The following is a 17,561-nucleotide window of genomic DNA, read 5'->3' on the forward strand; positions in this document are numbered from 1 at the left end:
TTACGTCAGCACTGGTACAATAGAGTTGCATAAAATACTCTTGTAATCTCATTAAGATAGGTTTAATTAAATTTTAATGAATTAGGAACCAGATTGGCATGTTGGTAGTTGAAAGTGAGGAGGCTGGGCAGCAAAAAGGTTGCCCAGCTAAAATGGTATCGGGCACATTATTGAAAATGGGTATGGCAGGGTGTGCATGAATTTCAAAGAAATGGCATTCATACTATGGATATAAGCTGTATTTCTCATTCTTTTCTCCTCAGTAATGCCTATAACTAGTATTAAGGTGTCAAGTTAACTTATTTAAATTTCTGAAACAAAGATCTAATTTTGTTTGCTATCCATTGTCTCATCATAATTTGCATGTTTAAAGATACAACCATTCAATACTTTTTTAGCCAATTCTTCATGACGATTGAGCTCATGTTGTATTAATGGCATTTGTGTTTTAGGCCAACACTATTCTTAATTGTATAACTGTTTTTTTAATTGTATGGCCTTTGACACTTATGAGCTAAATTCTAACACAAATCCACTTTAGGTGGTATTTAGAAGGGCAACATCCTGACCAAAGACCTACATTATCAGGAACATATGTAGGAGATAGGGGAAGTAAAGAACTGAGAGATTTGGGAAGGCATTCTAGAACATAGGGAATATGCAATTTATAGAGCAACTAAAATTGGGATAAGTAGGAGGCTAGAGTTTAAGGAATTAATCCTGCTGGATTGTAGGGTTGAAGTAGCAAATGGAGACAAGGTAGGAGAAGGCCCAGTAAGGCAATGAAAATAAGGATTTTTTGAAAAAAGTGTTGCTTGACAATAAATCAGTATTAACAAGAGTAATGCACAGACGAAATGTGGTGAGCTTTAGGATTTAAACAACATTCCTTCAGATGAGCTCAAATTTACAAAAGGTGCAGGATGAGGGTTGCCTGTGAGAGCATTAGTCTAATCAGACCAAGAATTGACAAAGAATGGTTTATGCAAGCAGAAATGTGCAATGCAACAATGATCCAAACAGGCAAAATCTGTGATGGAGCAGGTATGAGGTTAGAATATTACCGTAAGCTCAAAATAGGGGGGAATCAAAAAAGCAAGATGGAAACTGTAATGTCCTGTGGACAACTTACTAGTAAGGTCTGAATATTCATTGATATGTGGCATCTTGGTGTTGCAAAACATTTTGGAGAAAGGACAGGAAGAGTGACTCCAAAAAAATCAGAAATGCAGCTGGGCTACAGGATTCCTTCTCCCGATCATTTCCCAATGATTGCAGCCTGAATGCTATAGCAGAATAAGATTAGGATTGACTTTGACTGAGCTGCTGAATCTGCAGGCAAATAGTTTGCTGACATTTACAGTCTCAATTCAACACATGAGGAATAACTAGCTGGGCGGTATTTGAAGTCTGCCTGCAAAGTATCATTTATGGAATGAGCTCCCAGCTGCAGGATGGAGACTGCATTACAGTGATGCTGTGCAAATGTGTAACAGTGATTGGTAGTACATCTGGCTAAGTAACCTCTGTATTACAGGCAATTAATACAATCTTAAATGTATTTATATTACAGTGGCTTGACAAGATGACAGGGCATATCAGTACTCTTGTGAGGATGAAACTACACTACTGTTATTCTAAGGAAGGCAACATATTTAATCAATCTGGCAAGCTATGTTAAAGTAGAATCTGAATAAAACTCTGGAGACCAGCTTCTTACAGTTACCACAGTTTATTGCGCACCCTCCTGCAGGAGTTTCAGACCCAGTTGTCAGAGGGAAGGCACTTAAGTACTGCCACCATCTTACAAGTGGACCCACTCTCTCCAGTTACAGCTGTATATTTATACATAGTAAGCCCCATACATTACTGTTGCAAGATGTCATTTGAACTGGTACACCCACCAAGCCTGTTGGTGCGAAACTTAGAGTGACAGATAAGAGAGTCTGCTAGATCAAGGCTTAATTACAAATGGATGTGCTGTCCAGTCCTTATCAGTTATTCCCTTTGCTAGGCCCTGACTTAATTACAGATGGATCTTCATTCCTGTCCTCATCGGTGAGTCCTCTTCCTCCTACTCAAACAAGGGTACAATGTACAATGTTATCAAATTCTCAATGTCTCTCTGCAAACCAAGGTATAACTAGTATAAGCCGGTTTTAGCTAAGTGCTGAAGACAGAGTTTACTTCAGCTCAAAAATTCCTATTCAGTCTCAATTATTCTTTTAGCCAGAGGTTACATAGGTTCAAAACTATTTTTTTTATATCCCCAATTCCTCAACTAGACATATTTGATAATTCTTAATACTTGGTGATGGCACATTACTGCAGTACAGACGAGTAGACTTACGCTTGAATCATGTTAACACAAATGTAGGTCCCCTACAGATAGAAACAGGTGAATTGATTATGGGGAGCAAGGACATGGCAGACCAATTGAATAACTACTTTGGTTCTGTCTTCACTAAGGAGGACATAAATAATCTTCCGGAAATAGTAGGGGACAGAGGGTCCAGTGAGATGGAGGAACTGAGCGAAATACATGTTAGTAGGGAAATGGTGTTAAGTAAATTGAAGGGATTAAAGGCAGATAAATCCCCAGGGCCAGATGGTCTGCATCCCAGAGTGCTTAAGGAAGTAGCCCAAGAAATAGTGGATGCATTAGTGATAATTTTTCAAAACTGTTTAGATTCTGGACTAGTTCCTGAGAATTGGAGGGTGGCTTTGTAACCCCACTTTTTAAAAAAGGAGGGAGAGAGAAATCGGTGAGTAATAGACTGGTTAGCCTAACATCAGTGGTGGGGAAAATGCTAGAGTCAGTTATCAAAGATGTGATAACAGCACATTTGGAAAGCGGTGAAATCATCGGACAAAGTCAGTATGGATTTGTGAAAGGAAAATCATGTCTGATGAATATCATAGAATTTTTTGAGGATGTAACTAGTAGAGTGGATAGGGGAGAACCAGTGGATGTGGTATATTTGGATTTTCAAAAGGCTTTTGACAAGGTCCCACACAGGAGATTAGTGTGCAAACTTAAATCACATGGTATTGGGGGTAAGGTATTGACGTGGATAGAGAATTGGTTGGCAGACAGGAAGCAAAGAGTGGGAATAAACGGGACCTTTTCAGAATGGCAGGTAGTGACTAGTGGAGTACCACAAGGCTCAGTGCTGGGACCCCAGTTGTTTGCAATATATATTAATGACCTAGATGAGGGAATTAAATGCAGCATCTCCAAGTTTGCGGATGACACGAAGCTGGGCGGCAGTGTTAGCTGTGAGGAGGATGCTAAGAGGATGCAGGGTGACTTGGATAGGTTAGGTGAGTGGGCAAATTCATAGCAGATGCAATTTAATGTGGATAAATGTGAAGTTATCCACTTTGGTGGCAAAAATAGGAAAACAGATTATTATCTGAATGGTGACTGATTAGGAAAAGGGGAGGTGCAACGAGACCTGGGTGTCATTACACACCAGTCATTGAAAGTGGGCATGCAGATACAGCAGGCGGTGAAAAAGGCGAATGGTATGCTGGCATTCATAGCAAGAGGATTCCAGACCAGGAGCAGGGAGGTACTACTGCAGTTGTACAAGGCCTTGGTGAGACCACACCTGGAGTATTGTGTGCAGTTTTGGTCCCCCACATTCTTGCCATAGAGGGAGTACAAAGAAGGTTCACCAGATTGATTCCTGGGATGGCAGGACTTTCATATGATGAAAGACTGGATCAACTAGGCTTATACTCGTTGGAATTTAGAAGATTGAGTGGGGATCTTATCGAAAAGTATAAAATCCTAAAGGAATTGGACAGGCTAGATGCAGGAAGATTGTTCCCGATGTTGGGGAAGTCCAGAACGAGGGCTCAAAGTTTGAGGATAAAGGGGAAGACTTTTAGGACCGAGATTAGGAAAAAATTCTTCACACAGAGAGTGATGAATCTGTGGAATTCTCTGCCACAGGAAACAGTTGAGGCCAGTTCATTGGCTATATTTAAGAGGGAGTTAGATATGGCCCTTGTGGCTAAAGGGATCAGGGGGTATGGAGGGAAGGCTGGTACAGGGTTCTGAGTTGGATGATCAATCATGATCATACTGAATGGCGGTGCAGGCTCGAAGGGCCGAATGGCCTACTCCTGCATCTATTTTCTATGTTTCTATGTTTCTAGGCTTGAAGTTGATATTTGACATTAAGTGTGTGGAAAGTTTATTTCATTAGGATTCCTTGCTGTGGCCATCAGAAATCTGTAGACCAAGGTATAACTCTGTTTTAGAACATAGAACATAGCACAGTCTAGTTCTGAACAGGCCATTCAACCCATTATGTTTTGCAATATCTCGATCCCAATTTATACCTAATCGCCTCATCCTTATCATCCATATCCCTCCGTTTCCTTCATATTCATGTGTCTATCTAAAAGCCTCTTAAACTCCACCAAACTACCTGATTTCTCTACTACCTCTGGTAACCCTTTCCAGGCATCTACCTGTCTCTAAATATAAAACTTGCCACTCGTTGCTGTTAGTTTCCCTGCTCTAGCCTCAAAAACATGTCCTCTGGTGTTTGACATTTTTTACTTGAGGAACAGATTCAGACTACTTACCCCATCTATGCTTACCATAATTTTACACACCTCTATCAGATCTTCCCTCAGCTTCCAACACTCCAAGGAGAACAACTCAAGATTTTCCAACCTTTCCTTATAGCTCGTATCCTCTAATCCAGGCTGCAAGCTGGTAAAACTCTTCTCCACTCTTTCCATATTCTCCACATCCTTCCTATGCTGGGGCAATCAGAACAGCACAACAATACTACAAGTATGGTCTGACTAAAGTTTTATATAGTTGACTTCTTTACTTGTACATTTGACACCCCGTTCGATGAAGGCAGTCATTACATATGCCTTCTTAGCAATATTATTCACTTGTGTAGTTACTTTCAGTGAACTTTGTACCTAGGCCCCATGATCCCTCTTTAGGTCAATGCTATTAAGAGGCCTGTCATTAACTATATACTTTCTCTTTCGATATGACCTCTCAAAGTGCAACATCTCACACTTGCCTGAATTAAACTTCATCTGCCACTTCTCTGCCCATATATGTAACTGATCTATATCCTACTGTAGTTTTGATAGTCCCTTACACTGTCCAGCAATCCACTCTACCAATATGGGTGTCATCTAAAAATTTTTACTAATCTACTCATTTACATTTTCATCCAAATCACTGATAAATACCAAAAACAACAGAAGTCCCAGCACAGATCCTTGTGGAACAACACTGGCCACGGACATCTAACAAACCATGCTGATTGTCCCTTAACAGCTCATGCCTTTCCAAATGTGCCGACATCCTATCCCTCAGTATCTTCTCCAGTATCTTCCCTGCTACTAGCCTGAGGCTGGTTGGTGTATAGTTACTTGGATTGTCCCCATTTCCTTTCTTGACTAAAGGGACAACATTTACTGCTCTCTTGTACTCTGAAACCTCACCTCTTATAAGAGAGGATGCATAGATCCTTGTCAAAGGCTCAACAATCTCCTCACTTGCTCCTTCAATATTCTGGGATATATGTCATCAACCTCGGGGACTAATCCACCTTAAGGCTTTTCAGGAGACTCAGCATTGCCTCCTCCTTAATCCTACTATGTCCCAGCACTTTAGTATGTCCCACGCTGTTTTCACTGAGGGCTGCAACATTTAACCAATTTTTCAGTTTTAAATACGAATGTTTTCAATGATACACTGCTGAATCAATGTGCTGTTTTTCTGTATATTCCCATCTGTTTTGATTTTTGGGCTTCAGTCTTTTAATAGAAACAGTTGTGAACTGTTCATCACAAGTAGGATAAATGTAACCGAGATATCACCTATACTTCATCATCAACAAACTGGTAGAAGGAGGAGTTGAGAATCCTGTCATCAGAAATCTCTTCACTGTTGCCCAATTTGAATTTTACTAGGAATTCTTGGCCACAAACTTCAAAACGTTTTTTTCCCTGTAAATATGGACCAAAGGATTGTTTTCGAGAAGTAAAGTGAGAGAGACTGTCCTTGACAGTTCAGACAGCCACTGTTGGATGTGGCATCAAACAGTGCTAGTAACACTGAAGTCAACCCGTTACTCGCCTGGATGAGTAGTATAACTCCAACAACTCAGCAGGCTCAACACCATCCAGGACAAAGCAACTCAAGGGAAGCTGAAGGTGAACAGCCTCTCCAGCAGAAATAAACTGAGTTCTTTCTTCAAAGTGTCAATGGGATAACCTGGAAGATCGACTAAATTGTCTGCAACACCATAAAATCCTTAAAATTTCAAGGGAAGGAAAAGAGAATGTTGAATAAATGAAATATAATATCAAAAAGTATGAATAAATTCACCTGTAGCTTGTGGATCATGGGAAGAAGCTAGGTAAATAACTAATTAGAGGGTCCCTTGGCTCTTACTAGAGCACTGGCTAAGGAAAATCAGAAAGGGCTTCAAACCATCATCACAGTTTGTTACTCTGTCCCAATTATTTTCCAGTTCAGATAAACAATTATTGACTTGAGGTCTTAGATTTCGCAAATACTGCCTGACTTTTAAACATAGAACATACAGCATCGAACAGTGTAGAACTATACAGGCTCTATGGCCCATGGTGCAGTGCCGACCTTTTAACATACTCTAAGATCAATCTAACCCTTCCCTCCCACATAACCCTCCATAGCAATAGGGCAATGGGTGGCAGGATTGAGTGCAAGAAAGATGGTATGACAGGCAAGACAAAAAGGAGGGTCTGCAAGGGGTGATAAGCATGTTGGACTGATAGGCTGAAATGTGTTTATTTCAGTACTAGCAGTATTATGGGTAAGGGGCATGTACACAGAGCCTGGATCATAAAACATAGGTCATAGAACAGAACAGCACAATACAGGCCTTTCAGCCCGTGATGTTGTGCCAAACATTTAACTAGCTAATCCTTTCTTCCCAAATAGACCTCAATTGTTCTTTCATCCACGTGCCTGTCTGAGAGTCTCTCAAATGTTCCTAATGTATCTGCTTTTAACGCAACCCTCGGTGGTGCGTTCCATGCACCCATCACTCTTTGTGTAAAAAAAAACTACCCCTGACATCCCTCCTTCTTTCCTCCAATCACCTTAAAATTATGTCCCCCTTGTATTAGCCATTTTCATCCTGGTAAAAATCTCTGGCTGTCCACTCGTTCTATGCCTCTTATCATCTTGTACACCTCTATCGAATCAGCTCTCATCCTCCTTTGCTCCAAAGAGCAAAACCCTGCCTCACCAATCCTATCCTCATAAGACATGCTCTCTAATATAGGCAGCATCCTGGTAAATCTCCTTTGCACCCTCTGTAAAACATGCACGTGCTTTGTGTAAAGAGGGGACAAGAACTGAACACGATACTCCAGGCTTTATAGAGCTGCAACAATACTTTGTGTCTCTGAAACTCAACCCCCAACTAATGAAGGTCAACTCACCATACACCTTCTTAACTACCCTGCACAGTTGCATGACAACTTTGAAGGAACTGTGGACGTGGACACCATTATTCCCCTGTTCCTCCATACTGTTGAGTATCCTTCTACTCTGCCTTAAAGTTCAACATTGCACAGTGAATCACTTCATACTTTTCCAGATTGCAGTCTTTCTGCCACTTCTCAGCACAGTTCTGCATCCCATCAATGTTCCATTTTAACCTACGACAAATCTCTACACTACTTATGATACCACAAAACCTTCGTATCATCTGAAATTTACTAACCCACCCTTCCACTCCTTTATACATTTCATTAATAAAAATCACAAAGAAAGAAAGGTCCCAGAACAGATCTTTGTGAAACAGATCACTGGTCACCAATCTCCAGGCAGAATATGCTCCATCTACTACAACCCTCTGTCTTCTAAGATCAAGTCAATTCCGAACCCACACAGCCAAGTTTCCCTGGATCCAATGCCTCCTGACTTTCTGAATGAGCCTATCATGGGGAACCTTGACAAATACCTTACTAATATCCATATATACTACATCCACCGCTCTATGTTATCACAAGAGTAACATTGAACAGATTCAACTAGAGGTATAAAGGTTTTTGTACGTCTGGCAGATAGCATGATATAGAACAAAACGTCTGCTTTCAGTTTTTTCTTCAGGTTTTCAAGAAACAGAAAATTGTCAATGATTCAGGGAAAATAATGCATTGTTTGATGTTTAACTGCCGTTGGGACCATTTTCAACAATCAACTAATTACTTTTTATTAGAATTTTAAATCTGAGAATATATTTTTAGTTAGAATATACGTAATATAAATGTAGAACAGAAATAAATGTACATTTAATGTAGAACAGGAATCAAGTTGGATTCAGATCTTCAAAATACCCTAAAAATCACCCACTTGTTCTCACTGCTGCTCTCTGTTATCTGTCGGTGGGATTTCAAGGCGAATTAATGAGTTATAAGGGAATTGATATTCCTTAATAATAAATTCAGGTAGATTCAGCTGTCAAGCATTAACTCTCATGTGGAAGAGCCATTTTCTTTGGAGGGTGTCTTTAATGTGAGGAGTGGTTAAGTGGCCTTGTGAACTTAAAATAGAACTGGGGGATCATATGCTTCAGTTCCATTACAGATATAGCGTCATATTTAAAATTAATTATGAAAAATGACATATAGCCAATTAAGCTGAGAAGTGACTCAATGGAATAGAATTTCTAGATGCCTGCAGTGAGTGGATTCTGGCATGGTTCTGGAGGACTAGAAAATTATAAATGTCATTCCACTTACTCCCTGTATAACCCTGATTGTGTCATCACCCACAGCTCCAATCTGCTAATTAAATTTGCTGACAACACTACATCGATTAGTCTAATCTCAAATAATAATGAGGCAGCCTACCGAAAATAAGTCATCACTCTGACACAGTGGTGTCAAGAAAACAACCTCTCCCTCAATGTCGCAAAAACAAAGGAGCTGATTGTGGACTACAAGAGGAACTGAGACAGGCTAGCTCTATAGGCATCAATGGATCTGGGATTGACAGGGTGAACAACTTTAAGTTCCTCTGCATAAACATCACTGAGGATCTCATGTGGTCTGTACATACCGGTTGTGTGGTGAAAAAGGTACAAAAGCGCCTCTTTCACGTCAGACAGTTGAAGAAGTTTGGTACGGGCCACCAAATCCTAAGAATTTTCTACTGGGGTACAATTGAGAGCATCCTGACTGGCTGCATCACTGCCTGGTATGGGAACTGTACTTCCCTCAATCGCAGGACTCTGCAGAGAGTGGTACGGACAGCCAAGTGCATCTGTAGATGTGAACTTCCCACTATTCAAGACATTTACAAAGACAGGTGTGTAAAAAGGGCCCAAAGGATCACTGGGGACCCAAGTCACCCCAACCATAAACTGTTCCAGCTGCTGCCATCTGGGAAATGGTACCGCAACATGAAAGCCAGGTACAACAGGCTCCAGGACAGCTTTTTCCACCAGACCATCAGACTGATTAATTCATGCTGATTCAATTGGATTTGTATGTTATACTGACTATCCTGTTGTACATACTATTTATTACAAATTACTATAAATTGCACATTGCATATTTAGACAGAGACATAACCTAAAGATTTTAACTCCTCATGTATATGAAGAATGTAGTTAATAGAAGTAATTTCAATTCAGTTCAATTCACTCCACAGAAGGGAGAGAGGCATAAGAAAGGAAATTATAGACCAGTTAGTCAGACCTCAGTGGTTGGGTAGATGTTGGAGTCGAATATTAAGGATGCAGTTTCGAGGTACTTGGAGGCACATGATAAATAGGCCATAGTCAGCATGGTTCTTTATGGGAAAATACTTTGTTGGAATTCTTTGAAGAAATAACAAGCAACATAAACAGAGTAGAACTGGTGGATGTTAAATACTTAGATTTTCAGAAGGCCTTTGACAAGGTGCCACACATGAGCCTGCTTAACAAGTTAAGAGTTTATGGTATTACAGGAAAGATACTAGCATGGATAGAGCACTGCCTAATTGGCAGGAGGTAGAATGGCAATAAAGGGAGCTTCTTCTGGTCGGCTACTGGTGTCTAGTGATGTTCCACAGGGATCTTTTTACTTTATATATCGATGATTTGGATGGCTTTGTGGCTGAATTTGCAGACGATACAAAGATAGGTGGAAGGGCAGGTAGTGTTGAGGAATATTACTACAGAAGGATTTAGACAGATTGGGAGAATGGGCAAAGAAGCGGCAGGTGGAATATAGTGTCAGGAAGTGTATGGCCATGCACTTTGGTAGAAGAAATAGAAGCATAGACTAGTTTCTAAATGGAGAGAAAATTCAGAAGATCTGAGGTGTGAAGTAACTTGGGAGTCCTTATGCCGGATTCCATAAAGGTTAATTTGCAGGTTGAGTTGGTGAGGAAGGCAAATTAATTTCAAGCAGATTAGCACATAAAAGCAAGAATGTAATGTTGGGGCTTTATAAGGCACTGATGAGGCTTCACTTAGAATATTGTGAGCAGTTTCAGGTTCCTTATCTAGCGAAGGATGTGCTGAGACTGGAGAGGGTTCAAAAGAAGCAGAACAGAATCAATGGGCCAAATGGCCTAATTTTGCTCCTACATATCTTATGAAGTACCCTACCTCACATTTAAAGAAATTACTCACAGGGTGTTGACTGCAGTAGAATCACTCATCCTCAATTATGAATAATTGACTAAGAAAAGAAAAAAGGGGAGGGGGTAGAGGGCACATTGCAACAAAATGAGGAGGGTTCTGAGCCTCAGTAAACAAAATGAGGAGGGTTCTGAGCCACAGAAAACTGTAGTCAAATAACTGCCAAGAAAACACATGGTAGGTCAATATATAGTCCTTAAGGATCAATAAAGTCCAGGTTTATTGTTACCAGGGGACAGCAATCAAAACCGAATATCCCAGCCAAAGACATTGGAATATAATGAAACAGACAACAAGTCAATTTTGCACTTAGAAGTACAGATTATAAAAACTAGGACTGTTATCCTCTGAACTGTGAAGATTGAGAGGTGATTCAAGAGAAATGTTCCAAATAAAGAAGGGTCTAAACCAATTGAATACCAAAGGTGGCATGAGGAAAAATTTTTACATGCAAAGAATAATTATGACTTGAGTGTCTCACTGATTTCCAAAAATTAAGTTCAAAAATTAAATTCTTGAAGGAAAATTGTAGGGATATGAAACAAAATGCATTGTTCTTATAAAAAGCTGAACAAGCTTGCTGGAGTGATCGTTCTTACTTATGAAAAACAGCTTTGTGAGACCTAGGAGGGTAGAAGTACATATATATATATATATATATATTAGCAACAAACAAGCAGTATGAGATTAGATTGACAACAATATATGGACAATTCCAGGGAAATATTAGGGTTGCCAAAGGAGTAACATGGCAAATTAATGTAGGAATCAATTGGTGGAAGGAGATTTCAACATCGCTGAGGCCCTAAATTAACATTTTGCTCTATACCCAGGAAGAGGGGTTTGCCATTGATATGAGGTTACTGGAATACTAACATGAGATAAAATAGATAAACATAAGGCACTAGAAATCGGGCAGTTTAAAAACAGGATGGATTGCTGAAGAAAATAAGGGCAAAAATGGCAGGTGTGCTGATTACTCTCCTCTGGTCCTTCACTGCAGAGATGAAAACAGAGAACTAAAGAATTGTAGGTATTACACCATTGTTCAGAAAAATGCAGCAGAGAAGGTCATATGTGGTTACTACAGGTCAGTTAATTTAACATGAGTGGAGGGGGGTACATAAATCAAAACCTACAACAAAATTAACTGAATTACTCTTCATAAAGTAACCAGAAAGTTAATGAAACTAAAGGCTTTTTCCATGTTGTGTTATATTGTAGTTCTTTTTCCACTATTTATGATATTCAAATAAAATAATTATTTTCCTTTATATTATGATTAAACACAATATTTAAATTTCAGTCATTGTTAACAAAACTATTTTTATCTGCTTTCCTGGGATGATAAGAGAATAGCGAACTACTATTAAAAGAGGAATGTTATCTATTTGCTGAACATTTTAATGTTTTAAGTTATTTACTCATTATATCAACTTTGGGGTACCTATTCCAGTTCAAAAATATTCTTTACAGGATCAGTCTAACAGTAGTATATTTAGGTGATTACTGTACTATTTGAAAACTTTCTTTGATATTTGGTTCAGTTTCTAATTGAATATGAAAGTAAAGTTTATATGATATCGTTCTTCCATTTGAGGGGAGTGAATTTGATTTTTCTTTGCTTAGGTTTACCTTATCTCCAGTGGGGGCTTGAAGCTTGGGGTCAATAGGTATCTTTAATTTCAAATACTTAATTTCATTGAATTAAGTATAATCATATAAATATCAGTACAGTATTTGTGTTTATGGAAAACGTAGCAGATTCACTTTCAATGTAACAAAACTCAGTTTCCAAGTAGAGACTGATTAGCATGGAAGAAGTTGAGAAAAGCGTAGAAGGAGTAACTCAATACCTAATGGTGGTAAGAAGGATCCAAATAGTTGCATTATGAGAAGTAAGCAAGATCAGCAAATTCAACCCTTGAATAGACCTGGCTACAGGCACAAAAGTTGGATTACGTAGGCTTGAAGAAGAGATGACTTTCAGTATTGGGCTGATTTCAATTGGGAATAAAATAAAGACTAAAAAAAGTGATAAATCAAGATAACGCTAGAATCATTCTTGTGAATGTAAAATGTGTACTTACGAGAATTAAAGGATTGAATTATGTGCTCATTATAAATCTAGCTGGCTTCACAAGTATAATTGATTATTCTGTAGTTTCTGTCAATAATCAAATTTCTGAATGTTTACTTTGATTTTCTGCTCATTTATTTCAACCAATCCAGTTCTACAAATGCTTTAAATCACTTCTGACCTGCCAGAATTTGCCTCTTGATTTAAACTCCAAAAGTCTCTCTAAGACTATAAAAAAATCACCGCACCAATCGAAAGAACTACAACAATACAAGCTTCATAAAGACCTCCAGAATTCTACGAACAACTGCAAATGAAGATCACTGTGACAGCAATTAAAACAGTACAAGTAAATAACCTACCCAGTGAAGTTTCACACCTTCAGCTATGTGCTGTAGTGAATACCACACGACAGCATATAGTTATTTCTGCTGGAAAGTCCAAAGCACTTCATCACTACTTTGTAAGGAACTTCTCAAGTTCTCGTGGAAACTGCAAAATGTGTTAGCTTAAGAATCAGCAATTAGTCAGCAATTAATTTGTATCAGCAATTAAAATGAAAAAGATTGCTGGAAACACTCAGCCAGTCAAGTAGCGTCTATGGATGGGGAAAAAAAAGTTAATCTTTCAGGTTGACCATAAATTGTAAAAGAAGTATTAACATTCTGTAAACTAAATGGCTTATAGTGAAAGAAAAGTAAACAAATGGATTTATTATGTTGTTAGAATATATATATATGATAAAAACCTATCATCAAAAAAAATCATTATATTTCATTCTTAAGGCTGGTTTGTTGGCTTTTTGCAGGTGTTTCTGAATGATAATGCTGAGAGTACTTTTGTTGTATAATGAAAACCATTGAACGTATTTTGTTTTCCAAAAGCTTGCTAAATGTTACGTGTGATCTTTTATTAGTGTTACCATCAAAAGAGCTAATCTTGGAACAATTATCCTTGAATCAAAGGCTCAATTACAACCAGTGAAAGAAGCCAACAAACAAATTTGATAGAGTGTAAAGCAATGATTTTCATTTGGCTTTAGCACTTGTAGCTGGAATACTTGGCATTTCAAGCTGATGTGTAGAGAATGGATTCATTTTCAGCAGACTCCATAGAAATGCATTGAAATTCAGAGCACATTGTAATTTATTTCAGTGTGAATTTTGTTTAATATAGTAGTTGTTCACTTACTGCAGTATTTTAATATGTAATGGGATATTTTGCCTTGTCAATTAAACTAAAGCTATGTTAAATACATTGTATTAAAATATAATTTGATGCATACATTTGGCTCAATGTCAGATTCCTTGATTCTGCTAATGCATGCAATTGGGCAACTCAATTAAATGTATTGAAAACAAAAACTCTAATTCACATTCTGAATGAGAGAAAGTGAACAATGCTGGGGTTACAGTCACATAACTACAATATTAGAATAGAGTAATATTCCATTTCATCCATTTAATTAAATCTGTAGAGTTGCTACTGAAGTAAACTTCAGCAACAACATTTCTTGAATACAACTGTTACCTTAAAAAAAACTCCAGGATATTACAGGTGATCAACTGATGCAAATATTAAAGCAAATTTTCATTGCAAATAAATTCAAGTAATTACTTGTGGCAGATTTAAAGATATTAATTCAGCAAAGCATAGTTGGTATTCAGGGAAAATCCGCTCTCCATGGCTTGTTTGATCTTCAGCTATAACATATAATCAAGCTAAATACGATCTTTTCAGTTTAGTATAAATTGTCAAGATGGATTTTGAAAACTGAACTAGAACCTAGTTAGGTGTATTTGCCTCTTACATTACTCCAATGGGACCCACTATTAACAAATTTCACTGAACTCAAAGCCTGTTGTTGTTGAATTATAAATCAAATCAGCAAAAACAAGCAATAATTTTGTTCCACAAACTTTTCCCCATTTTCAAATGCAGTGAAAAAAATGTTGGCTCTGTAATCTAGAGTTTGTTTTTCTGAAGAATAACATTTCATGATCAAGTTGTTGAATGGAATTTTGACATAAGCATGACATGCATAAAATGTGGCACCTTATTCTGTAGAAATGCAACATATTATAATCTATAGACTGGCCTCCGAAACTGTCTTTGGAGGTCTAATATGACACCTGACCTGTGCATCCACAATCATAGGATGAATCACACTGGACTTCATGATAGATTGTCATTCTCTATCATCACTGGATGTAAATCTTGGAATTTCTTACCCAAAAGCTTCATGTACCTTCACCAAAATGACTCTAATAGTTAAAAGATTGTCTACCGCTACCTTTTCCAGGGCATTTTGGGATGGACTATAAATTTCTGGCCTCCCCAACAAAAAAGATATCATATTCATGATATTTGGATCCGTAAAGAAATTTCACCAGATGTATATGAAGCAGGCAGATTCTGCTATCATTGTATAACACTGATTTGGACCAGTGATCTAGCCAAAGCTGCCTCTTAACCTCCTGAACAGACATTCAAGATAAAAAAGACCCCTACCCTCCCTTCATCCTCCAATTCACTCCTCTTCTTCCATTAGTGCTTTTAAGACGATCATCCACTCTTTAGTACCTTGTGAGCTTATTCAGGTGTTATTCAAATGTTTCAAGTGTTTAATGTTTTGTAAAATATATTAAATTACAGGAATCCATAAGATGCAGTGAGGAAAGTGGTGAACGAATAGACACAAAGCCTTCAGGACAGACAAATTGTCCCATAAACTGAGTATGTTATTAGCATTCCCTTTGGAATACAACATAACTGGGAGAGTAAACCCAATAACACGACACAATCAGCATGCCTTCAATCTATAGCTGTCTGCTATGGCAGCTGTATTTAGTCACTAAAAAAAAATCTTTTCACCCTATATGTTCTCAGATTTCTTCTCTGCAGTGTGACTTTGCCTGACCCTATGTGCCATGTGTTTGGTGGAAGTCTGATGAATTTCAGAGAGGGAGCTGAAAAGGCCTTAGAGGATGATCTCAACTATCCTGAGACCCAGAAGTGCTGGCTGTCACCAACTAATTGGACTCTTGGAAACTCACATTCATTCCACAATCACACTTTATTTACTTGTGCACAAGGAGAACAGCATAGCCCCAGCCACCACACTGTTCCATAGTTTGTACAAAGAAATTGCGTTTTTGTACAGAAATTGACGCGTTGTGTACAGTTATTGACCAATGAGTAACCTTGTGTTTGTTCAAATCTCTTATTTGTACAATCAATCACAATTCATACTGCAACAATACAGGAGTCAATAGTCAATATAAACTACAAGTGAACAACTGACCACTTTGACATTACTAATTTCCCTTAGTTGGTATGTGACTTGCATCCCTTATTTACAAACTTATCGTGCCTTAGTCTGCCAAATGGCTCCCTGCTGTGCAAGGGAAGCTATGCTCTTCAAAGGCTTCTCTTACCTTAGTTAACTGCACACTGTCTGTAAACTATCCCTGCCTGGACATTAATTTAACCCCTGCTTGTTGCCAGTTACACACCAGAAGGGACCAGCAGCCTATGCTGATTGACAAGAGAACAAAATGAACAGGCAATTTCACTACTGTAGTTGTAAATTTGGGAGGTTAGAGTCTATCCTCATGAAAGAGCACAGCAGCCTGTGCATCATGAACACACACAAAATGCTGGTGGGATGCAGCAGGCCAGGCAGCATCTATAGGAAGAAGCACAGTCTGCATGTGAAGAAATCAAGCATCAGTTGTACAGGGAGGTATCAAGACCCAGGTCTTGGAGTTTTGAGTTTCCAGGGGATGATTGTGTTGAATGCTGAGCTGTAGTCAATAAAGAGCATCCTGATGTTTGCATCTTCCTTTTTTTCTGCACTATATTTATCTATAATAATTTGATGTCTTTGCACTATACTGCTGCCACAAAACAACAAATTCCACATTATACAGTATAAGTCAGTGATAATATGTCCAATTCTGATTCTGATTCTGATTCCTACCAATGCCAAAATTCATTATGATAACAAAATGTTGCACAGTAATTCAATGCATTTGAAGAACATAAACAAAAAAGTCATATTAAAGGTATGTTTACCTTAAAATCTAAGGGTGTCATTTTTATATTTGTTAGCTATTTTCAATTATCATTTTTTATTCTTTCATCACCAATCTCCTAATAAATTCCTAAGATGCCAAACCCTTGTTTCTATATTCCTTCATAATAAAAAGAATTCAGATGCCATCCCTTGCCTGTGAAAATAGATCTTGGGTGGTGTGCCTTCAACAATGACAGTAACTCACCAAGGATTGACAGCATTTGCCCAATCTCATCTTTTACCATTTTGAAGATCAATGGCACTGTGCACATGGAAATAAGAACATTTCTAATTTCTCTACCAATCTAAACATCATGTTAGAAATATAATGTCATTATTTTAATATTTTGAGTCCAATTACTGGAATTCCCTATGTAACAGCAGCATAGAAATAGCTTTACCAAACACACAGTAGTTGTCCAAGAAGGTCACCCACCATCGCCTTCTCAATTCAAGTTAGGTAATAGATGAAGGGCTTGTAAGCAATCCTCATGTAGATACAAACAATGTTAACAAAGTGTATGCTTTAGTGTAACAGGATACTGCATAATAATTAGTTGTTGCTTCTTGTTTTACCAAGGTCACTCTAAGTACCATTCTTCAAGTAGGTATCAATGCTGGCCCACGTTATCAGTATTTTATACAAAACTGTACATCAGTGGCCGAAGCAATTCCTTTCTTTTAAATACTGCACTGTGTGTGACAACTGGTAAGTACAGTTGCA

General features: G+C 38.2%; 1 protein-coding gene across 1 annotated transcript in view; it reads left to right on the top strand.

Annotated features, from left to right (window-relative positions):
- Positions 1–13,968, top strand: part of LOC140197034 (opsin-3-like) — a 67,403-nt gene extending 53,435 nt beyond the window's left edge. The window contains exon 4 of the mRNA XM_072256967.1: positions 12,912–13,968. Coding sequence (XP_072113068.1) covers positions 12,912–13,076 — 165 coding nt within the window. The 3' untranslated portion in view covers positions 13,077–13,968. The remainder of the gene's footprint in view (positions 1–12,911) is intronic.
- Positions 13,969–17,561: the final 3,593 nt, after the last annotated feature.

The sequence above is a fragment of the Mobula birostris genome, chromosome 4, assembly GCF_030028105.1.
Source record: "Mobula birostris isolate sMobBir1 chromosome 4, sMobBir1.hap1, whole genome shotgun sequence".
Classification (NCBI taxonomy): Eukaryota; Metazoa; Chordata; class Chondrichthyes; order Myliobatiformes; family Myliobatidae; genus Mobula; species Mobula birostris.